The following is a 25,216-nucleotide window of genomic DNA, read 5'->3' on the forward strand; positions in this document are numbered from 1 at the left end:
TTGTTTTGTTAAATTTATTTGTATAATATTTTGAAATAGAAAAATACACACTTAGTAGCCATGTAATTAAAAAATGACGAAGTAATTAACTTGCATTTAACAAAAAAACTAGTGTTAACAATTAGACTTGAATCTTGAAATCTAAAAAGTAGAGGGACTAAATTCTTAAAAATAAAAACACAAAAACTAATTCTAAATTTTTGTAAAGTATAGGAACTTATGGAATATATGAATTTATTTTTTATTTCAAAAGGTCAAACCAACAGATTTAACAAAAAAATTTAATAATATTAGGCATTAACTTAAATTTTAAAATTTGAAAAGTAACAGCTAAATTCTTGAAAATAAAAGTATAAAATTAAATTTTAAATTTATGAAAAGTACATAACTTATTACATATTTTAACAAAAAAAAATTACAAAAATCTACATTCACTATAATAATATTCTCTAATGTAAAAACAATAATAAAAAAAAAGTCTACTTCTCAATTTCATATATCCACCATTGTGTGTGTTACAATACTAGGCACATATATCCACCATTTTCATTGGTTAGTAGGCAGTAAATGCAGTCTGTTTAGAATTAAGTTTCTGGTTCATCCTTCCATTCATTCAAAACCATCGTATTCAGAAGGTACCTGCATGCAACACTATTGCCATGCCCATATCTCATAATTATATGGCATGAAGATGTTACCCTTCTATGGATGCTGCACATTATCTCCTAATATTTGTTGGAATAATAATGTCAGATCACCATGTCTCATTCAATACTTTCCAACCTTTCCTTTTCTAATTGTAATTCCCAACTACCCCTCATTTTCACATTTAATATGCTACAATTGTTAACCTTGCATTTGAAAATTGAACTAGTTTCCCATTCATTAATTCAAAAAAATAGGTTGTAGTGAAAAAAGGAATGAAATTGTAGGTAAAAATACTCCAGAACTTGGAATCTCTACACATGTATGCATTTTACAGATTACACGAAAGGTTCTTTTTGATTAATTTATGGCGAACCTAAAGATTTAAAAAACAAAGATCTAATAAATACTAAGTCTGTCATAGGAAATGCTAAAAAGGGGCTCAATGGAGAGCTTACAAAAAGGATAAAAATGGCTGCTGATTAAGGTTGTTAACAGCAAAAGAATTTTCAAGCATACTTAACTGGGGAAGTAATGTCTTTCTCTTTTCTGCCAGCAAGGATCATGGAAATCTGGAGTCCTCTGCTAAATGCTTGGTTGAAGAGCAATCGAGTTTGAAACTCGGATACGAACGGGAACCATGACAAGATAGCCGTGGGCATGAACAATACCAGACCCATGATATACTCATATCCCCTTGCTAGCTCCTTTATTGAGTCCCAGAACTTTAAGCTTTTCAACACTGGCCTCATTGCTTGTCCAATCTAGGGATGCCACAATGGAAAACAAACAAGAAAAACAACATTGGACTTTCATGAGAATAATGCAATTAATCAGTGGCATACTATGTTGCTTGTACTCTTCATTTATTTACGAAAATTATGTTTGACGCATATTAATTAAAGCATTAGTCATACTTGTTCTTCATGAGAGATTCCAAAAGCTTTTTAGTGTTGGTGTCATATATTGAGCATGTTAATTAAAATAATATTAAATGTGCAACATGTAAACTGAGCAGCTGCTACTGTACGCCATGGCAAATAAAAGTGGCAACGTAATATCTCAAGTTTTAAACTTACGAGAAGAATTGCCCATCCAGTCGGCAAGAAGGCAAGGATAGCAGCAAACAAATCCGATATTGTGAGGCCACATACTACAAATAGCACAGTCATGACTGACAAAAACCCAAGGAATAGAAGTGCCTTAAGAATCCTGAACATGAGCTGAAAGTCGGTACCAAATCTTCGCCTACCCATGGATACCATCTATAAACACGAGAATAAATAAGCAGGAAGAGAAAAGGTTAAATACTAATATACATGATACTTGAAAAACATTAGAAAAATATGAGATGAGTAGCCAGTGCCCAGTGGAGCATATATCCAGTTCTTTAAACATGATGCTACTCATAACCATGTTTCTCATTTGTGTTTGAACGAATTTGCTTACAGATTCATTGCATACCTTTAACACCAGCAGCCCCGTTAGCATAACTAGCCAAGAAAGTCCGTAAACCTACAACAATAAAAAGTTAGAAGATAAGGAGATGGAGGTATGAACTGCCAGAACAAAGAAAAATTCCCACGATGATAAACAACTATTCATAGGCAAAAGCAAAGTGTAGGAAAATGAAGTATGAAAATTATACCAAAATCTTCTTGCTATGATGAGCTATATCAAGGTGGTAGACAATCCCATATTGGTAAATAAAGAAGCGAAATACAAGGATAATCTCAAGCAGCCTTCCCCTAATATTTGTGAATTTGAGGTGTTCTTGTTCTTCTTCCCACCATGATTCCCAACTTTTATTAGGGTTGATACCGATACCACCGCGATTTCCCATCCACCTCTTCCAATCTGTCCAGTCATCCACTGTTTTTTGCCAGTCAAAACCAGATGGATTGAACACAAAAGGGGCAAACAACCAGGATCCAACAAGGAACCACATGGAGACCGTTATGAACATATAAAGGCTTGAACTGCGATAGGATTGCCCATAAACTTCATAGAGGACCAAGAGAATGAGAAGCTCCAACCCTTTTACAAAATGACTTCTGGAGTACAGTCTGTAGTTATCTGCGAACCTTGCATGAAAAACCACAAAGCCACGACCAGTAGCTCGATATTTAGAACCTCCATGCAAGATAGTTCTTCCATAATAATGTGCTTTTGTACCAAGCTGGAAAGTAAAGAATACAGAGGCAAGCTGTAGCTGCATGATGATAAAGTCACCCAGAGCAGTACGGAACCCTTTTTCCAGGCCAATCTCCATAACCATGGGAAGCACAAGCAACAAGCCCAGCTGGAAGACAGACTGTGTTGCCAAAGCTTCTTCAAGGGCCTTGCTTTGATGTATGGTTGCATTCTCAATAATTTCTTGTTCCAATCCACTCATAACCATGTACAAACGTCCATATAAGAATACATATACGATAAGCACTGTAACCTGAAACATTGTAATTCCCAAAATGCTGTCAGTATTTATCTGCATACCTACATAAAGGACAGCTGGGTGGGTGTTTTCTTTCACAATTAAAGACTAAATTTAATATACTTCCAGTGACTGCTACTTAATTGCCCAAGTAAATTTACGTTGACATGAGCATCCATCCCATGCATTTAAGAGATATATAACTATTCAACAACAAAGTGATCAGACTTCAAATACTACACAAAGAATGTTAAAGCATTTAAGAAACAGAGGTTCATCTTGAAAACTTATTAGGCTACATAAAATTCTTAGCAAAGTAACTTGTCACCAAAATATTTGGAGAACTCCAGTTTACTCTAGGTAACATACCATGCTACTGAAATAGAAGCCCACGGTTGTAAAGTAGAACGATAGCATTCTATAGAAATCAAACCGACGCCCAAGCCGATAAACATCCCGGCTAAGTGTCTGCTCTCCATTTCCATTGGCAACCTTAGCCTCAAAAGCAGATATCTGATTCATACCAACATCACGCCCTTTGCCAACTTGGATATATTCATGATGCGTTACATAACCCCCGCGCAAAGTAGAATTGAATCCTGAACAAGATAAAATAATTAACAAGCACACTATAGCTTTAAGTTAGGTTTTTGGCTGACTGAAGATTACCAGCAAATATATCCTCGCTCAAGTTAATAATTTTTGAAGCTTTGCTTATGCCACCTCTTGTTAAATGGAAGATTCTGTCAAATATATCTGGATGACCATAATGGAATCTCACCCTGGAATGATAAGATATAAACAGTTAAAAGAAACTCTTCTGATAAAGCAACACAAATAAGGCAGCTCAAGCTCAACCAAAACCTTGCAAGGCCATAAAATTTGGACTTTGTGCAATCGTGCCATATTTAATGGCTTAACTGATATCATATATAAAAGACAATCATCAAAAAATAAGTACTAAATACCATACCGAACATATAATATCTCAAGAAAAATTCTCAGTGATTTCTTTCCAATGAATATATTGCAACAGACGGATATTCCCGGCTGCCTTCATTTCTACATTTTTCTACATCTTCCAAAAAAAGCACAATATAAACCCAAGCAGCTCTCAAGTTTTATTCGTATTATTGTTCCTCAGTAACCAACAAATTCTATTGTTATTATTCCTATTTAATACCTATGATATGTAATTCCTCTCTCTTGAAACCTATAAATACGAGTGCCCACAACTCATTTTGGGGGACTTGGCATTTGACAAACTAAATACAGTTATTTCAGCAATTCTCTCCTCAGCCCTATTCTCCGTCATCCATAAATGGAGGACTTATTCTACTATTCAACCTTATTTCACCATCTCTCCACTTCTTACACCTACTGCTATGCTCAGCATTCAAGGTCTACTCCAGTTTTTCTACTGTCTCTCCATAGATCCTGTTTCACTTGTTTGCAATGTTTCTTCCTCTACCAAAAAACCATGTATATTTAAAACAGTCTCCAATCTTCCTCTTTGTTATCACCCTACCACAACCTGTTTTACTGGTTTTTAATGTTTCCCCATCCCATCAAAAGGAACCATCTACAGCCCCAATTGCTCTTCTTCTCCTGATAACGTTTGCCCCTTCGCACAATTTACTAATGGCAAAATCATTTGATTCATTCCTTTCCAAAACATAAACCCAAATTCTTTCAGCTTAACCACCCTTTGATCGGTGAAGATCTTCACTAAATTAACTCTAAATCATATTGATTATGGTCATCAGCAGAAAAGTTGACAACTTGTTCTTTGATTCAACCCAACCTTTTGCCATCAAACCCAATCAATTAACCTTTACTTAATTATCATCCTATATCCGTTCTTCTATTACTTAAATGACTCTATGAAAGTGGTTTAAATCTGGTTTGAATAAGCCCAAAACCACCTTGAGCCTCCACAGTTCTAACTGAAAGCTGGTGACCACAGTTCTATTTACAGAGGTGTGCCAAAGTTGAGATGAGTGGGCCTCTTCAAATTTCCCATATTATATTAGAATCAATATTACAAAGTCAAGTCTGAAACTGACCTCACCCATCCAACCTGACCCCACTAGAACCCCTAACTAGCCATGTAATTGAATTTTTTCATGAATTCTTCTGTCTCATTTGGCTCCTTTATTTTATAAATGATACGGATTAAATATGACTGTCAATCATTACATGTAATATCACATAACTTCAAGGATTTAAGGAAGAAAGTTTAGGCCTACCTCAAAGGATTTGCTAGAATGCGTTGCCCAATTGTAACAAAACTAGTCTCTTGATTGGACATGAACCAAGCTAGAGAAGAAACACTGTCAAATAAATAAAAGCAAATACATATATTAATACCATCAAACAGTTATGTGTAACATCTTGTCACATTTTCACCAGCTTAATCGCAGTTATTATTCCCAAACATATCAAGCTCGTTCAACAAGGTAAAGGTATTAGTAAACTCACCTTCCAGTGAATATATGCTCCCTTAAACCCAATATTGATGGCTTTCTCTCCTTGTGGCGAGCTTTTAGAAATTCCTCCAAAACATTTCTCATTTTATAAGCCTCTTCAAAATAATTGTCCTGAGAACAAAGCATGGAAAAACAGTGTGTAATTTTGCTAAGACATCTTTGAAATTGGTAAATGAGGTTAAATTCCTAGAAATTATTTCTCATTTTTGTAGTTATCATCAAAGTAATAAACCCTCTGCAAACATTGAAAAAAATGAAAACTTCTGAATGCATCTTAAAATAGGTAAAACAAAAAGCTACCTGATTCATGTCTATCGTCTGAAGGGCTTCTCCACGAGTAAAAATAATTGCATGATTTTGATTTTCAGGCTTTCCTTCACCAATTTCTGTCGGGGGACCTGGCAGTCTGATGCGATATATTTCCTAGGAATATTATCATTTCCCATTTATTTATTAATAACATGATAACAAATGAAGCTAATTACGTAAAAGTTTGAAAGTATTCACTGATTCACAAAGATGAATTCAGGAGTTATTTGAACTTTTTACACAAATAGAGGACTAATTCAGACTAAAATCTTCACCATTTCTAGTGCTCTTTCCTTTTTGATAATTATCAATATTAAAATGGCCACTGTTCAACATCTCTAGTACCTTATTTAACAACATTTCTGTCTTATATTAGACTTGAAGTACTACTACTAGTGTATAAAACTAGAAAAAGCAGTCCTATTCGCTTTAAAATGTACTCCGTACCTTAAGCTATGGATTTAATAAGATAAAGGAGAAGAAGATCAACGCATGCATATTGCAAGATGACATGCATAAACGGGACATATCACCCATCTAATATAAGCAAATTACATAATCAAACCTTCACTGACATGCTACATTAGCGTGACAATTAGAAACATCCAACCAAATAAAATTTGCATAGAATAGGTTGTTAAAGGTAAAGGTCTAGGGCTGACTATCTGTTAGACAACCCAATAATACAATGGACACAACCCAGGTAATTTCACGCGTTTGAATTCACATGCTTGTAACACCTTGGTAATGACATCACGATCCTCCATCTAATGTAAGTTGGCCAACATAAGGCAAAAGTGACATACATTGACTCCTATTGATTGTATTAATAGGCTACCTTTTTAACACAAATTCAGTTCATCTAACACATTTATACTCTTTCAAAAAATAATAAGCATTTAAAATTAATGTATTTACTGTTTGTTATATTTTAATATATTTACCTAAACATTAATACATTTCGTCCAATGAAACAGGTTATTGTCTATGGTATTCCGGGACATTGTTAATTAATGCGAGATGCTGTACCAACTATTCTTTTTGCAATATGCAGAACTTGAAACATGATTAGGTTAAGACAGCTTGAATTCTCATCCTTAAGCACAGTTCACAAAGTTATTTGTATAATAGGATGTGATAAAACACACACTTATATTGTAAGCTAAATCCATATTAGACAAGTGCCGTTTCCTACCTCGTCCAACTTTTCACCTCCCTTGACAAGAACAGAATAATAAACCTTCTGAGATATTCCGTCAACTGTCTCCTCTCTTTCATCGATATAAGCAACACGCAGGGATGGATACCTTTGTAGTTTCCAAATATGTAAAGATGAAATCAGATTTCTATTCTACATGGAGAACTACGAGACTGAAATAGTGAGCACTTACTTTAACATGAGATTTAGAATGTTAAGGTAACAACTGCGGTCTCGCTGATCAGAAGATTTTTTCTGAGCCCCATAGACTTGACAGGAAACAACATAGGTGAACTTCATATTGGCCAGCGCTTGTGCTTGCTCTATGTATCTTGGATCATCCTCAAAGGCCTGGAAGCCTCCCAAAATTTCTACAAGGGAACAAATGAATACTTCGAGATAGTTTCATCATGTCATCTTTTAAAAGAAATTAGACGTGCAAAAGATAATTATTTGAAATTGCAATTATCAAAGGGGAAAAACGAACCAGAGTCATCTGAAAACTCTAAACAGTATTGGAGTTCTAGAGCCTGCCTGTAGTACATCATCCCTCTCACTGGCAGAAAGAATGGCATAGCTCAAGTAAGAATCTATGTAGTTAAAGCTAGTGAAAATAAAATGATATTTTTGACATTTCGAGACCTGTTTTGGAGAGTGTCTGTCCTCTATAAGATACCCACTTTCGGACTTCCTCTTTCAGACGAGCTTCCTCACTCTCATCTTTGTTTTCAGAAGGTTGCACTCGCTCTAGAAAGTTGTTCCACTCGTCTAGTTTACAGTTGCAAATGTCCTTTTGGTCATATGTTTTTAATACAGCAAAAGGCATAAAATAGAAAGACATCACAAATTACCTGGATATATTCTCTGCAAGTAAAACAAAATTGATATTCCATCCTCATTTTCCTTCGTGAGTTCCTCGTCTGAATAAAGAACATCCTCTTTGTAGTATGGAGTCAAAACACTGAATCAGAGCAGCAGTATAAGTGACAGTAGAGCATCCATCTAAATAATACATCTTCTAAAAGAGACAACCACAGTGCCCATGTTCATATTAAAAAAAAATTGAAATCACAGTAGCTGATCATGACAATACTTAGAAGGAAAAGAAAAAAAATAATGTAGTTTAAACAAGTTAAAAACCTCAGTTATGATCCAATTAAAGCAATAAGCTCCCGCTGCCGGTTGCAAAACTGTTTTTTAGCACACTACCGTCATAGATCATTAAAAGAAAACTTGCCCCTTTCCCAGCCCTTGTTTCAAATAAGTGTGAAAATACCATGTATTATCTTTCCATTTCTTGTATATAACTTGTAAATATCCTGTTCCTAAAGTTTAGGGATTAGATCACTTAGTTCTAGGTAGAGTTTATTTTCCTCCTTTTATCTCTTTTATCTCTTAAACTTCTAGTCTATAAAATAGATGTCAAACTAAGGGAATAAAACAAGACAGAATTTTTACAACATGGTATCAAACTAATCGATCTTCCTGGAAATTTTTTCTCCTTCCTTCTAAATTCACTGCTATAACAACCTCCTTGTGGCCTTTATTGCTGCTCTTTTTTTCTTCTTCTCCATCAGTTTTTTCCTTGTGCTAGTAACATTTTTTCCAAGGCCTTCCTTCATTGCCACAACACTATTTTTTTTGACAACCATCTTTTTTACCGCAACCCTAATCTCTTTTTCAACAGTAAATCAATCCTTTCCATACAGTTTTTTGGGGTCCTTCATTTTCTACCATTATGTTGGAAACTACTTCTGCCTCTCCTACGCAAACACAGACTATACAAGAACAGCTTTCTCGCCCTACTACTAAGCTCCAAAATATACTAGCAGCCCATCGACTCAATAGTTGAAATTATCTTGAGCAACCTTCTCCAAGTACATGTTCATTGGCTTACTTAGGTACACACCTCTTTGGCTTTCACGTTTCTAACCCCAGCCCATTCCCATTTTGGGTGGAATGGGTCTACTAATTCTTTTATTCGAGTTAGTAAAGAGGGATAGGATTACAAATAGGGACATAAAAAATCCTGAAAATTAGGGCCTTGCCACCATGCGAATCTCAGCAATCACTTGTTCTGATTCTACATATAATTTGTTTGTGAATTCATGGATTTTACACTCTGGAGCAACTGATCATATGACCCATACCTCAAACTTGCTTACCACTTACACACCCTATCCTAGTAATAAAAAAAGTTATTGTTGCCGATGGTATTGAAACCATCGTAGCTGGCATAGGAAATATTTCTATCACATCCACTCTTGTCCTTCAAAATGTTCCCCATGTTCCTACATTAGCTACTAATCTTGTTTCTATTCACAAATTACAAGACTTACACTGTCATGTTTCGTTTTACCCCTCTTCCTGTGAATTTCAGACCAGGATCCTAGGAGAATTGGATGTGCTAGGGCAAAGGATGGATTTTATTTCCTTAAGACATCCACCAACCCCAATGTCACCTAGCCTGCTTTATCTTCATCTTTCCTTTCTTCTACAAATAAGGATGCCATTTGATTGCATCATTCTCGTCTACAACACCCTTCTTTTTCCATTTTAGAAACTATGTTTCCATATTTGTTTAAGGGGTTCGATATTACTAATTTCCACTTGATATTTGTGAGTATGTCAAACACACTTGTGTCTCATTTTCAAGACATTAAAAGATCTTTTTTTAAATTCACGATGATATCTGGGGACCATCGCCTATTCAAGACATTTTTGCTTCTAGCTGGTATGTTCTGTTTATTAGCGATTGTACTCGAGTCTCTTGGATTTTCTTGTAAAAAACAAATCCAATGTTAATCATGCCTTTCCCACCTTTCATACGATGATTCAAAATCAATTTGGTACCCAAATAAAGCGGTTTAGATCTGACAATGCCAATGTCTACTTTTAATCAAGTTCTATCTCCCTTCTTCTAAAAAGAGGAAACTATTCATGAGTATTCCTGTGTTAACACACTCCATCAAAATGGTGTTGTTGAGCGAAAAAATTATCATCTCTTAAACTCCACTGGGCCCGTCTTATTTCATCATAACGTACCAAAATAATATTAGGGAGAGACAGTTCTTACTTCTACTTATATTATAAATAGACTTCCTTCAAAGAGTCTAGGGTAAGTCCAATGGACTTACTTTCTACCTTTTTTTCCCAACATTTGTCCCTCTAATGATCTTACTCCTAGGATATTTGGTTGCACTTCCTTTATTCATATCCATAATCGAGGAAAATTAGACCCTAAAGCCATTAAATGTGTGTTTCTTGGTTACTTTCTACTCAAAGGGCTACAAGTATTTTCTTCCACTAACTAGAAAACTGTATGTTTCTGCTGTTGTCACATTTGTAGAAGACAAACCATACGTAGCCTTAACTTCAAGGGGGTTGTCTATTATGGAAGATAAGGATTTCTTTCTACCTGAAATTTTCAATCAATTTGTGTCATAGTCACCACCTAGTCAGTCTCAATCTCAATCACCACTTGATCAATCTATCGCTCAGTCTAATCTCTTATTATCAACCTAATGTTAGTACCTGAAACTTCGATTGTTGAACCTCTAGTTGACAACCCGATATCTTTCCCAACTATATATCCAATATAGGATAACAAATATGAGGAGTACTCAAGGAAAAAGGCTCACACTTTGATCTGGCATAGACTCAATCCTCTAACCTGACTTTTGAGATTGAGATAACACCACCAAACCTGAACCTATTCCACCTTTAATTGTTGAACAACTTCCTAAAACTCAACCTAATAATCATGATTTACCTATAGCTATGAGAAAAAGAATCCAAGAATGTACAAAAGGACCTTTATACCCATTATCCCACTGTGTATCCTTTCAGAGATTCTCACCATCCCATAGGAACTTGCTTACAAGTCTAAACGAAATTGCTATTCCAAACACTTTATTAAAATCATTGTCTAAGAAAGAATGGAAGGAAGCCATGAGAGTTGAAATGGATGCCTTAGAAAAGAATGAGACATGGGAAGTAGTTTATCTACCAAATGAAAAGAGAACAATTGGGCGTAAATGGGTGTTTTCTTTGAGATTAAAACTGATGGGTCGTTGGAACGTTACAAAGCAAGACTTGTTGCTAAAATGAACATTGAATATAGTGAGAATCTTGTTGTCACCGGTATGATGTAAAGAACGGTTTCTTCATAGACTTTGAGAAAGAAATATATATGAGCATTCCACCTAGGTTTGGAGGAGTCAAAAGGAACAAGGGATGCAAATTAAAGAAAGCCTTATATGGCTTTAAACAATCACCTCTTACTTAGTTTGGAAGGTTTACCAAGGTGATGCTAGTTATGGGATATAGACAAAACCAAGGAGAGCCAACCCTGTTCATCAAACACTTGACTTCAGGGGGAGTCACGACTTTGATAGTCTATGTAAATGACAGTATTGGGACAGGGAATAATGAAAAAGAGAAGAAAATCCTACAACAATGTCAGACCATAAAATTTGAGATCAAGGACTTAGGAAGATTAAAATATTTCCTTGGGATTGAGGCGATTCATTCTAAACAAGGGATCGTTATTTCATAGCAAAAGTATGTCACAGATCTTCTTAAGGAAACAAGAATACTTGAGAGCAACTCTGTTTCAACACGAATCGAGCCTAATCATAAACTTGAAGAGGCTATTGAAGACCAAACCATAGGCAAGGAAATGTATCAAATGTTGATTGGAAAAGTCATCTATATTACTCACACTCAACTAGACATAGCCTACACTGTAAGTGTTATAAGTCAATTCATGCATATTTCCGAGAGAATTCATCTTCAAGATGTCTATCTTGTGCTACATTACCGAAAAGCTAATCCTGGAAAAGGAACATTATCCAAGAGAAATTCTAAACTTATCCTAGAAGCCTACACCGATGTAGATTATGCTAGGTCTCCTATAGATCGAAGGTCTGCCTTAGGTCTTTGTATACTTCTTGGAAGCAACTTAGTGACATGGCGGAGTAAGAAACAGAACATTGTGGCTAGATCAAGTGCAAAAGATGAGTTTAGAGCAATGGCAGAAGGCATTTGTGAGTTGTTATGGCTGAAGATTATATTGGAAGATTTGAAGATGGACCAATAAGGTTATATTGTGATAATAAATCAACCATTAGAATTGCACATAACCCGGTGCAACATGATTGGATTAAGAATATTGAGGAAGATAGACATTTTATCCAAGAGAAGCTAGAAAATGGGTTTATTTGTATTCCATATATCCCTTCGAAGGGGCAACTAGCAAATGTCTCTACAAAAGGGCTTGACAATGACACTTTCCATTGACTTATCACCAAGCTAGGAATGGAAGATACCTACTCACCAGCTTGAGGGGGAGTATGAAAAATACCGTGTATTATATTATCTTTCTATTTCTTGTATATATCTTGTTCCTAAAGCTTAAGGATTACAACACTTATTTTTAGGTAGAGTTTATTTCCTTCTTTTATCTCCTGTACTTCTAGTCTACAAAACAGATTGTGTTACTAAGGGAACAAAACAAAACAAGACAAAATTTCAATCTTTACAACAATAAGCAAGCAGTGATATTTCAGTAATTTGGTGTTTTCAACGACTGACCTAAAGGAAAGCATGTCCCGAACTTTTGGAGCGCTAGGCATATTCATAAATAAGGAATTCGCAAAAAATGTGATGCGTCGCCGAGCCTCCAAATTTGGAGGCACATTTATAGCAGATTCTTTAACAGTCAAAAGCAAATATAGCCTAATGATCTGCAAAAGAGACATATATATATATAAGTAGACTAGGAACAAAACATTGGTGTGAAAATTGTTACATGATAAAAAACCAATATGAGTTCATCTAAAATTGACCTTCTCCCTCCACGTCTTCATTTGTATAAGATCAATATTTATCTTTTCGAATCTCTGCTCTTTCTTTTGATCGCCTTCATGATGACGGTGAGCTCTTGCAATGATTCTACAAAGGAAAACTTATAGGTTAGTTTCTCCCAATAAAATTGACACAACATCAACTACAACGAAGTTTTTATTTTACAGCACTTACCCACTTCCATTGACCATAACATCCTGTGTAATAATTTCCATGATATCCTGTAGGACATTGATTATCTGAGATCTGAATGTATCAACATCTTCTACATTAGAAAGCTGCCACACACAGAGATTTTAGCATGGGAAAAGACCATATTATTAATAAGTTTTATAATACCATAGAGAAGTTAAGAAATGTGAAGAAAGAATCTTACCAAGATCCCTAGAAACTTCTCCAACCTATTACTGAGTGCAGGCAGCCCACTCATCCGAAAGTCGGTCAAAAATCTCCGCTGATGTATGCTCATGTCCACTTCATAACAAATCTCTTTAACAATCCTAAAAGTAAAGAGAAGAGAAAAGAATTTATTAGACTTTTTTTATAGAGAAAAAGGGGATATTTTCATTGCTAAACAAGCCATGATGCTATTTAAGATCATGTTTTAAAAGTAGTTCAAGTTCATGATATGCTGCTTCAGCCTTACAGCCTATCTGCGTCATCATCCAGGAGGTTATATAGTATATCTCTGAGAGTCTCATAACATTCTATCACCGCTGAATGCATATAATCATCTGTCTCTATCTTCTTAAACAACCCTGCATCATCCTTCTTTTTAAAATCTTTTGCCATGTCCAATGCAATAGGAATCTGTCGTGTTATAAACCAGAAAATAAGATACAGGATCCTGCATCGAGATCAAAATTAATATAAAAAACTACATCTACCAACCTTGCTAGCGAGCAAGAAAGGGGGCCACTGAACAACAGAGACATCACTTGATGAAGATGGCACAAGTAGCAAATCTCTATCCCTGGACAACAACGGCAAAAGAATATATCAGAATTCCCTATCTAATGCATTTAAGATTTAATAAGCTTCATTGACAGACAATTTAGCGAGGAATTGCCCAACCTATCGCTGATCAGGTCCTGCATCCGCATAGAATGTATAAACTTATTCCAAACAAGAGAAAAACTCGCAATATTCTTTCTTTCAGTTGCCTCATCCTGGCATGTGGAAATGATCATTTTTAGCAAAGAACCAACAAAATGAAGTACAGGCTCCATAATGTATACATTATGCACAAAAAACACCAGATATTGGCTTCCTTATGCTCAAAAGAACAACATTTTGACTTTGCTGATAATTGAGACAATCATGAGTAATCACATAAACAGTACTGTATCACTTGAGCACTACCAGATGCCTTTTTCTGTTATGCTGATTTGGTGATGGAACAAGACGACGACAGAAGGCTCTAGGAACAGATTCAAATCTAGACCGCAACATTCCCAATGTCCGTATCTGGAAATGACAAATGAAGGAAAACAACAGTAAATGATAATCAGTATTGTCTACCCACCAGAAATACAGAAATCAATTCATTTCTTTTCACCAAAATCAAATATAGATCACATAAGGCAACTAAAATTTTTTATTCGGACATGCCTTGAAGGTACAAGAATAAGTTGGCCACTAACCTCACCCAAATGGCTGAAAGCACCACGAATCCCACCAAAAAGAGTGGAAAATATAGCATACCATATTTGGGCATCCATAAAATATACCTATAGGAAAATAAAACGATAGTAGTTAATTTACAAAGAACCTGTTTAATAATTTTAAGTACCTCACAACAGCATAATTTTTGTCATTCCCAAAAGTTTCTACATGCTAACTTACCAGGACAATTGGAGACCAAATAGCAATAACGACTCCAATGTTGTGAGTTTTTACTGCAGAAGATTAAACATGACTTAGTATGGGCCATAGCCACATAAAGAATAAATAAATAAAACAAAAACAAAGTAAAGAATAGTAGATGCAGAAAGAGGGAATGGGTGGTTCAAGGTGTTGTTGAAGGTCATACCCTCAGAAAAGAATTCATGCCACTGATAATTATCCACATGCAATTCCATGATTATCTTGGTCGGTTGAACTAGTGGCAGTATCTATCAGCACATAACGTAAAAAACACCCTCAAAAAATTTCACATATCCTTTAGGGAAAGAAAGTAAAAGGCAAAAAGCAACTTCTTTAAATGTGTTAACAAGTACAATATTATGTTAACAATTAACTCAAATTCAAAAAATCCAATATGTTCTTGCTATTGTTGCTGCAGACCTCCACACTCAGATTCCTGTACTTTAAGGTAGTTGAGAAGATTTTAAACTTTTTTAAATTCTTCTAGAAATATGGTAACTAGCATCTTTAAACGTTCAGTCTTGCACAGGGCTGTCAGCACATGCATAAAATACTTTTTTTTTAAATAATGACCGATACAAATGCAGAAAATGCATATGCACATCTAACTCCAAATATATGGGAAAAAACCACAGGCAAAGATAGTAAGAACATTTCAAACATGAAAACATTGAGGCTCCCTTTGGTTGTTGCTCTTCCTACTGCGTTCCCTCTCAAATTTTGCAATGAAGGAAAAGGAATTAAGAAACTTTGAACTCATGCATTTAGCTAAAATGTAAATAACAACTGAATCATAAGGGACGTCATGACAACTTGTGATCTTTAATGAAATCTGACAGCTACGAGTGGGTGATGATATTTTTCATGGGATAGAACTAATGAATTTTCATAAGCCTATCAAATGTATATTTTTGCTAAACAATTAGAGAGTTTTAAGTCACTGAAACTCTATTGTACCTAGTTTAGGAGTCAATATACATACATAAATATGTCTAAGCAAACACATACACCAAAAGTTTTCTCAGGTTTGGGAAGATCAGTTCAAACTGAAATTTGCATTCTTTAAAACACGTGTGTTAAAACAAGTGCTTGATTATTAGCTTTCCACTTTAAGGCAAATTACGCATAAAGTGAAACAGGAGAAATCACCTCCACATAGTAGCTGAATGCTAGTTTGCTGATTAGTAGCAGAATCCAAAACATTGTATACCTGAAAATATGAAAAATGCAATCCATTCATTGGAGAAAAGGCTTGTGCATGTCATAGCACAAATGTATCGATCTTGAATTTTGGAAGAGAAATACAAACATGATTACAAATACAATGACTAGTAAATAGAAAGAAATTATCTCAAAACCTCCCCCCCCCCCCTCCCCCTTCCAAACCACCTGTTAGAAAGTATTTTCAACACTGAAAAAGGAGGGAAAAGTAAACTCATTATCTTACTTCAGAAGTGAGAAGAAATCCTCATGCATGCCTCTACCAACATACAACTTTGGCTGCATTGTGACACGAATTAGATAAGGAGCTGAACCTTCTAAAAACCAAGTAACTAGGTACAGGAAAAGAGGCATACTGATGTCAACTAGAGAAAGAAATTCACTGAAAACTAAATATATAAGTTATACTTGCCTGAGCCCACCACATAAAAAGAGTGACTATTCGCCAGTTTGAGCGCTCCATCCTTCTCCGTAAAGGTGGAAGTAGAAATATTATAGCAGCCAGTATATTGGGTATCAAATATATTGCAAGACAATAATTATACAATGACTCATTCTGCCAATCATTAATCCAACTGCTGAAGAACCTTACAAGACCCGTTGGATTTTGTACAGAGCTAGAATAAGCAAGTGGTAAAACCACTGCCCAGAAAGCCGCTATAGCAAATTTTGCAAGGTACCGGAGTATTTGGGAAAAGTTTAAGCTTCTCCAGGCATTGAAACTAAGAATTATATCCAGAGTAGCTGCATGAAAAGTGATATTGAATCACAAAAATCTTAAATCTGTTACTAAAATAGGAAACATCTGAAACTTCAAACTATAATAGCAATGAGTTATTAATTAACAAATTTCTGAAGCAAAGCAACCACTTGATTATACATCGTTTTGAGGATGATTAACTGCATTTGCTTCTATGTAACCAAATATTAATAAAAAGAAATTCAACTAGCCAAGAACAACCTAGTACCTTGCAGGAAATTGAGAAAAGCAGCAGTAATGAAAATAGTCAACACCTTTCTGAACACATCTTCGTCAAAAAAGCCAAGAAGAGACCCAGAGTTCCATGCAACAATTAGCATAGCCTGAAAACCACAAGATCATGTGATGGAGTAAATTCTTTCAGGCGAATAGAAAGGAACAAAAACTGCATGTTCAGACATTAATTCACCTGAAAAGCCATTATAAAGAATATCCACATTCGATCAAAACTTCTGTAAAGATGCCAAAATGTTCGGGCTTCAACAAAATTCGTTTTGGGCTTTCTCTTTCCAACAGTGATTTGATTATTTGTCTATAAGCAAACAAAAAAACATCAACTTAGATCTTTATAAAGATGAAAGAACCAAATTCAACAGTAGCCGGCAACAGTAGAATGTGAAAACCTGAAATAGACAACAAAAGAATGTGATGAGATTTAACCCAAATAAAAAGGAGACACAATCATGAAATGAAGGTCTTTCTCTGACTTCTATAGTTTTAAGTAAATTAGGCATAGTGTTTTTGTTACCTGATCAACTCTAGTTTTCTAGTTGTTTACATTTACTTTGCATAATTTGGTAGTCTTGTAACGGATAGTATCATAAGTTGTATGCTCTCTCTCACACACACACAAGAAAAAAAAATTTGGGGCATTGTCCAGCATCTTCACAATAAAAATTTTGAATAAATCCACCTCAAACCCAATGTCTCTACTTTTGATTGCTGTCTTAGAATCTCAGTAATTAATCTTTTGACTTCCAGACTTGACATCAAAACTCATAAATAATAACCCTAAATCTCTTACTTTTGTAAACTCTAAGCCAACTTCAAGCTTTATAGGCAGATTTGTTATGCATATGCCAAGAAACTAATACAATAATGTTTTTTTCCTCCATATGGAAAATAAATAAAGAAAAACAAATAAATCCTAACCCTTAGAAAGTGATCCAAAGAGTTTCCAAACCTAATCCACTACATTTCTTCACCAGAGAAGCAACAAGAGTTTCCGATAATGGGCACATACAATTTTGTTTTCCTATATCAGCAAAGGTGGCTGAAGTACCTTCTAAAAGACAGCTGAGAGGGTGGGAAGTGGAAAGAAAGAGAAAAAGAAAATAATGCTAAGAATTACATGTGCTGTTTATAAAATTTTCACATTTCCCAAAGACAATGCAGAATAGGAGACTGAATGAAAATTATACAAAGCATTCTCAATATCTAAGAGACAGTTAACAGTACATGACAGTAAAAAATTTTACCAAGTCAAGTACTGTTGAAATTTTTTACCAAGTCATGACTGTTAAAAGTTGGTCAAAAAGAAACATTGCATCTGTTAGCCAAGAATAATGGAATTCAAGTTGTGTTTGCCTAGCACTAAATAATTATGAGAATTGAAGAAAGGTGTTCCGCTCACCTTCTTTTAACATAATATCAAACCCTGGAGGTGTTGCATAATTACTACAAAACTAACAGAATAGAAATCATTGATGCTGAGAGCAACTTCTTGCAAAACAGTTCTACCGCTAAAACACAATAATGAATACTTTGTAATCATGTTTGTAAAAGCATCCCTTCTATACATAAATCCTGACAGAGTGAGAAGCCAAATATACTCATAATCGAGGAGCAATTTGTAAACAATAATATGCAACTCGATATCAAGCAGAGATGCAAAACTATAAGCAAAGAATCTTAATGCCTTCAAGTTTCGTGCTTTTTCTAGTCTTCAAGGAACCTCATGGGTAAAGCCATAAAATGGGAGGTTTCCTTCTATTCGTTCCCCTTGAATCAAAACCATTCTAGTTTTGACCCAGCAGCACTTTCATCTTTATATAATTCTATGCATTATCCTGACTTGGGGTGGCTTTATTCTCTTGTAAATCCATAACAAACTCCATAATTATTATTCATACATTTTATGTTTGTTTTTAACTCTAGCCACCTTGAAACACTAGACCCCTGCAACAGTTGATCTAACCAAAACATTTTAGCAACAAATCTCTTTGTTTCACTATACTATTTTCACCTAACATCTAGAATTTAATCTAAAAAGACACATCCTAAAACTCTATAGCACACTACAGCTGCAGTAAAAAGAAAAAAGAAAATTGTAGCACACTTGCTGAAGCTGAAAAGGAAGGAAAATTCATAAGCAAAAGGCCCTAAATGTTGAGTGCTCAATGTCAGGGCTGTAAAGAAGCAAGATTATAAGCGAAGGAGTTAATTTGTCTGTTTCATTCTTTTTTATTTTTGTTTTTTTCCTCTTACCTTTCTCTTTATCATATGTTCTCTTCATTTACTTCCTTGAGGTCTTGTTCTTGTTCATTCTTTCTAATTTGAATGAACTACATATGTCCATTTCAATTATTAGATGCTTATCAAACACGCTAGCCTTTATTTTATTAAGGGAAAAAAATAAAGATAAACAAATAATATTTCAAAGGAAAAAGAATATTGATGCTCTAACCAAATACTTCAACAAAAATTGCCAAAAAAATAAGCAGCAAATACATACCTCATTTGCAAGTGGTGGATCATCCGAGTGCGCAAAAAAATCTGCTTTTACGTTCATAGGCCACTTCAACTGAAAACACTTCCCTGACCTGGAAAAATGAGATTTTATCTATTTGTCCAACTTTATTTAGAAAACCTCCTTTACCACCTAAGAAACTCACCAAAAGTACTCATTTAGGTCATCATAGTTTCTCCATTTTGAGTGGCTTGCCTTGCCTCCTTTGTTTCTCTTGACTTCCTTTTAATTAAAATAAAATCAATTTTGAGCTAGAAAGCTATGAATAAATAACAAAGAAAAGTATGGAGGTGCAACCAAATAATAATTACCCGTTGGAGAACTTTATAAATAGGGGTTATAACATTCCTTAAAAATGCTTCATCGTCAGGTGGAGCATTCTCGTATGTGTCCCCACTCACAGGACGTGCATTGCTAAATAGAATTCCATAGACCTCATTTGCCATCTTATAGAATGAGAGAAAAAGATAGATTAAAAATATGCAGTAGCTGACCAATATCAAGTAGGAGGACAACTCATCACAGTCATATCAGTATGATACAGTGTTTTTGTTAGCATTCACAATGTCTAATTTGATTGCCAGATTTAATTGCTGCTTCACTAATTAAACTAAACCAGGATTGTTCTAACAATGAGAAATAACACGAAAACAAAGGAAGTGGAAGATATTTTGCTTAACAGTTATATAATCAGTAAATAATAGTTGCTTAGGTCATTAATGGTATCCAACCTCACACTAATGAGCAATAGATGGAGAGGTCCAAGTCCCTACCTGAATATATAGCCACAACAAACCCCAAACTTAAACAACATGAGGGTGAAACCATTAAACACTTCCCCTCAAGTGGGCTAGAGACTAACAACTGAAACAAACAGGCTTGGCATTGACAACAATCTGGGGTGAGAAACAACAAATAGCAAATCACAAGCCATTCAACCTAGAACCATTCAGCTATAAGTACAAAGACCTAACTTGAACGTCAAATTGGGGTTTCTGGAAATAGCATTTGTCTGATCAGAGGAAATTCCAGGTCTGCATTATTATGCACTATGTGAATCACTTTTTGTCTTCCATAATTAATTTAATCAGCTGAGTAACATGATATAAGCTCAAAGTTTTCACTAGAATGTGTGAATCAGTATTCAAAAGATTATACCTAGTTTGGAGGGGATTGATAGACATTACTCATACGCTAATCAGTTAGATTTTTCTCTTTCCACTTAATGGTTACTTCTTAACAAACCAACACAGTTACTCATCCTTCCTATTAGTTCCTAAACTTTATCTGAATTTTGCAATGATGCACTCGTCATCATCAACTTAACTAGTCAGACAGATAAATGAAAATGACATAAAATAAAATCAACCAGGGAAGAACTTAAAGATGAGAAACTATAAGAATACAATGATTTTTAATGATGTTAAATTGATAAGATCAAGGAGAAAAACATGAAATCCAGTTTTAGTTCACTGAATATAAGAGAGAAAATGTTAAAGGAATAAATGAAAAACTAGCACCATCCACAAATAATAAAATTCCAATCATGGACAATGCTTCCTCAAAATGTAAAGAAAACAACATACATTATGGAATATGTAGCAAAGGCATTCAGGCATGAATCGGATATTTGAAGCTTCACCCCAGATAAGAAGATAAAGTGAAATGTAGATAAGCTCCAGCTGTTGTCTATTACAACCTTGTTGAAACCTGCAAAGTAAAAAATAATACATGCCCCTTATGTAAAATCTTGGTGTTCAACTACAGTTACGTAGTTACTGATCAGCAATAACTAATAGACTAACCTCAAATGTGACTTGCAACGCAAATAATTGCACCATGAACGATAATTCTTGAAAACTTTATCAACCAACTTCCGTATAGTGTCAGCATTTAACTGTAGTAAACTTCAAGTCAGGCTTGAGCAAATATGACATAAATGAAACTTAGGTCTGCTACTAACGTAGAAGAATCAAAGAAGTATAAAGAAGCTCAGGGGAATAAATATTTACCGTGGTGTAACCTTCAAGATTCTCCTTTTTCCTAACATCCATGTTGGCTAGTAACAATATCAAATGCTCTCTTTGATTTGCTACATTTCCTTTCTTCAAATTTAGAAGTGCATACATGTATATAAATGATATCAGTCAGTTTAACAGATTTTCCATGAAGAAATAAGAATAACATGTGATATATAAAAGAGTATGGCTAAACAACATGAAAGAAATATTCCCCCCTAAAATATCTGTGAACTTATGGAGCCAACTAGATACCTGAAGTTGGATGCATAAAACAGATTGAACTATAGTATTTCAGAACATTGCTAAAAATGGTCATTAGAAGTTGGCTAGAGATTTTTGTAATTGATCAGATGAGGCTTTAGAAAGATTATGGCTGTAAAAATACTAGGATATATAGCCTGCCAATATATTCTATTGATAACTTAACTTATACAGAAAAGTCGCTTAGATCTAAACAAGCTTTTTGGTTAAGCACACAAATTTGAGCCAAACTCTAAAACAAAAAGGTTCAAGGCCTTATTAGTTTTCTTAGACTCCATTGTGAAAGAATTTATAGAAGATGACATTGCTTTAAAAAAAATTAAAAGAAACAAAAACTATTTTCTTTTACAGATTAAGGTTTATAAAAAGGGAAAAAAAAAATCAAACCTATGAGTAAATTTTTCAGGACAGTTGGACCATTGACTGTTGGAGGTTATAGCTTTCATTTCCCCAATCTCATGATTATAACTATTTTCAATCACTTTCATAAAGCTCCATACTTTCATCCTGACCTTAAAAGGTTCTAAATAAATTAAAAATCAAATTTGAGGGATGTGATGGCCTGGTGGAAATAGCAAAATGCCCTTTGGAGATCCAAATCAAAGTCTTGCTCCTTTTAGACATTAAAGTTTTGTGGGTTTAACAAACACAGCCAGCTTCACAACTGGCCAGAACCAATAGTACAGTGCTGTGCAAAATAAGTGCAATATATTAGTAATTCAGGTTATTACCTGAAATCCAAAGTGGAAAGAAAGCCAATCGAGTACATCATTTACTGGTTTACCCCTCTCTTGACGAGTATCATCAGAAGTGTGTCTGGCCACAGGGAGACCTTCCACATTTTGTATAGCACGAAGTGCTGCTTGAATCTGTAGAATTTTTCAGAGACCATGACCATGGTGAAAATTGACTAAAAAGATTATTCTACACGCAAGTTAACTAATATTATGTATTAATACTATATATTATGTATACAACCTCAGGAAGTTCCATAATAGCTGGTTTAACTCCAACAGCATACAATGGAAGAATGTTATAGTGTTCAAATTGCTCCTTTTTCTTCTCAACCTCATCAGCAAATCTCTGAGTCTGGAATAACAAAATAACTTAAAAGTAAATATACTTCACATGAAACATGTCCTTCATAATTTTGTATTGGAACACAAATAATATACAGATCAAACCTGATCATCAACTCTTCCAACAGGCACAACTGTTCTCAGCACATCAAACAAGACTGAAGCAATTTGATAAATTTTCGCCATCTCCTCCCTTCAAGAGCAAGCAAAAATCAAAAGGCTAAATCAAAATGAATAACAAGCCTAGCTGAAGTGAAACTAAAGATCTCACGGTTTCTTTGTATATTGTCCATCTGCAATGTTTTTCAAATAAAACTGCTGATAATACATCTGAATTTCTCTTGGATCGTTTCTCGCAAGCATAGGTTTTGTCTCTTCTTCCTCCTGAAAGAAAGAAAAAATTATTTGCTCTTAATTTTGAAATTTCTAAAATAGAATGTAAATTCTAAAGGGTATGTCCTTGAGGGGACACCCCAATGGTTAGAGATTAAGGCTCGATCTTGGAATTGGTGGACTAAAAGAGGGCTATCTGACGTTGTCTAACCCAATGATTTACATGTACACCAACAGAGAAGTATCTAAAGAAAATATCAGAAAATCTAGTGAATAAATTCATGAACTTCACTTAGAAAGCAAAACAATATCTAGTAGCAGTAAAATAATGTCATAGTAACCTTATCACTGGAAACCTATGATGTAAAGATTATCCCTAAATTTATATTTCACGTTATTTGGAGAAACAGTCAAAGTTGAAAATTGATATAGGCTCATAAGCCATCCATGTAAAAGTTCCCCAATAAAGTGATGAAAATCTTATGAATGGAAAACAACCCCATATCATTTTCTTTCTTCATTATGAAACAAGTCATACTTTAAATATATTTTGTACCCTCATTGGTGATGCAGAGAAAAAATAGAAAGTGCAAGAAGTATTCAGTTTTTGTATCTTAGAATTTCAGGACATACATCTAAGTTTAGCAGGAATATGTATTGCCAGGAAGATATATCCTCAACTTGAGTCACAGAATTCAATTAATTTTGTTCCTTAATTGCTACAGCATTTAGATAAATATGTGCCATGATGATAAATCTTCTTTTTCACTGGGGTAAACATGTTAGTCTTGCTATTGTGAAAGGAGCTTACAGAATTCATTGTCTTAACAAGTATCCAAGGAAATCGGTAAACTGTAAAAGCAATAATAAGCGTTAAAGCCTACCCTCTCAAGTCTATGCAACAGATAAGTCTTAAACTGGCGAACACCACGTCCACTTGACGTTGGATCCATTTGGTGAGCCTTCTCGAACGCATGGAAACGGCCTAATCAAATAAAATCGTAAACGAGGGTCACAGCATAGAACATGTAACGACCAATATGATCACTATGGACAGCTCCATTAACCTTATTCTGAACCAACCGAAATTGTATTCTTCAAAGTGACTGACAGTGCATCAATTAGAAATATTTTTTTTAAAAAAGCAAAGAAAAAGGGGAAGTGGGGAAAGAGAAAGAATTACAGAGATAAGCGACTCTGGGGTTATCCTTTTCTATTTCATTGGCAACACGAAGAATAGGGGCAATGGAAGCCAAGCTGGAAGGGACCAGCTCACTATCAGCAGTGGAGTTATCCTCGTTGGGAATTTCCACCATCATAGTTTGAGCTCGAGACATCCTCTTTGAAGGCGTCCGAGCCAGCCCGCTGGAGCTCGCCATGAACCCCAACCAATAACTTCTTCTTCTTCTTCTTCTTCTTCTTCTTCTTCTTCTTCTTCACTAAACAAAGTTACTGTTTTGTTTTTCTTTTTCTGGGTTTTTTTTTCCTTTGGGTAATGGCTGTAGCATCAGTAACAAAGCAAAGCAAACCAAATTTGCTCTCATAATTTCTTCTTTGCTTAAATATTTTTTCCCTTTTATCTGTGGGGATGAAAAAGGGATGCTTTGAGTGCAGGGTGGGGCAAAGGCAGAGAAGTTGCTCTGAGGAGAAGAAAAGAATGATGTGTCGATGAGAAATAAAATTGAGAAATGTGGGTGCTTTTGCTTTATGGGGAAATGGGTTTGGATGATTGGCTTTGTTCCTTTTGTTTTGCTTTTGGTATAAACAAATCAAGGGTAAGCTTTTTGTCGAGAAAGAAAGAAGATGAAGAAAACAGCAGTATCTGAGCAACCGTTGGAATTGGAGGCGGGAACTTTACTTTCTGCCATTCAACCCAAATGAAACAATTACATGTTCTTTTTCCACCAATTACAGCTTTGCACATGTATACCTTACCTTTTCCCCCCTTTTTCTTCGTCATTAAGTCTGTGAAAGCTAATAGTTACC

The 25,216-nt window shown here is 35.0% G+C and overlaps 1 protein-coding gene across 1 annotated transcript; it reads right to left on the reverse strand.

Moving 5' to 3' along the window:
• Positions 1–903: 903 nt before the first annotated feature.
• Positions 904–25,054, reverse strand: LOC105780243 (callose synthase 7). Its single transcript, XM_012604454.2, has 42 exons — positions 24,414–25,054; positions 24,115–24,215; positions 23,169–23,281; positions 23,003–23,090; positions 22,797–22,907; positions 22,550–22,687; positions 21,549–21,641; positions 21,342–21,433; positions 21,123–21,246; positions 19,848–19,982; positions 19,682–19,758; positions 19,522–19,609; positions 17,197–17,319; positions 16,996–17,110; positions 16,440–16,771; positions 16,254–16,306; positions 15,956–16,016; positions 14,973–15,054; positions 14,786–14,838; positions 14,584–14,670; positions 14,303–14,407; positions 14,015–14,109; positions 13,832–13,913; positions 13,587–13,750; positions 13,317–13,440; positions 13,115–13,218; positions 12,922–13,027; positions 12,668–12,819; positions 7,924–8,033; positions 7,715–7,840; positions 7,560–7,628; positions 7,266–7,443; positions 7,070–7,181; positions 5,866–5,988; positions 5,558–5,676; positions 5,326–5,409; positions 3,746–3,858; positions 3,446–3,675; positions 2,294–3,091; positions 2,110–2,160; positions 1,725–1,910; positions 904–1,409 (listed from the first exon to the last, which is right to left on the reverse strand). Exons 1-42 carry the CDS (start codon positions 24,607–24,609, stop codon positions 1,155–1,157), a joined length of 5,748 nt encoding a protein of 1,915 aa, XP_012459908.1. The 5' UTR covers positions 24,610–25,054; the 3' UTR covers positions 904–1,154.
• Between the last annotated feature and the right edge of the window lie 162 nt (positions 25,055–25,216).

Source organism: Gossypium raimondii, chromosome 4 (assembly GCF_025698545.1).
Source record: "Gossypium raimondii isolate GPD5lz chromosome 4, ASM2569854v1, whole genome shotgun sequence".
In the NCBI taxonomy this organism is placed as follows: Eukaryota; Viridiplantae; Streptophyta; class Magnoliopsida; order Malvales; family Malvaceae; genus Gossypium; species Gossypium raimondii.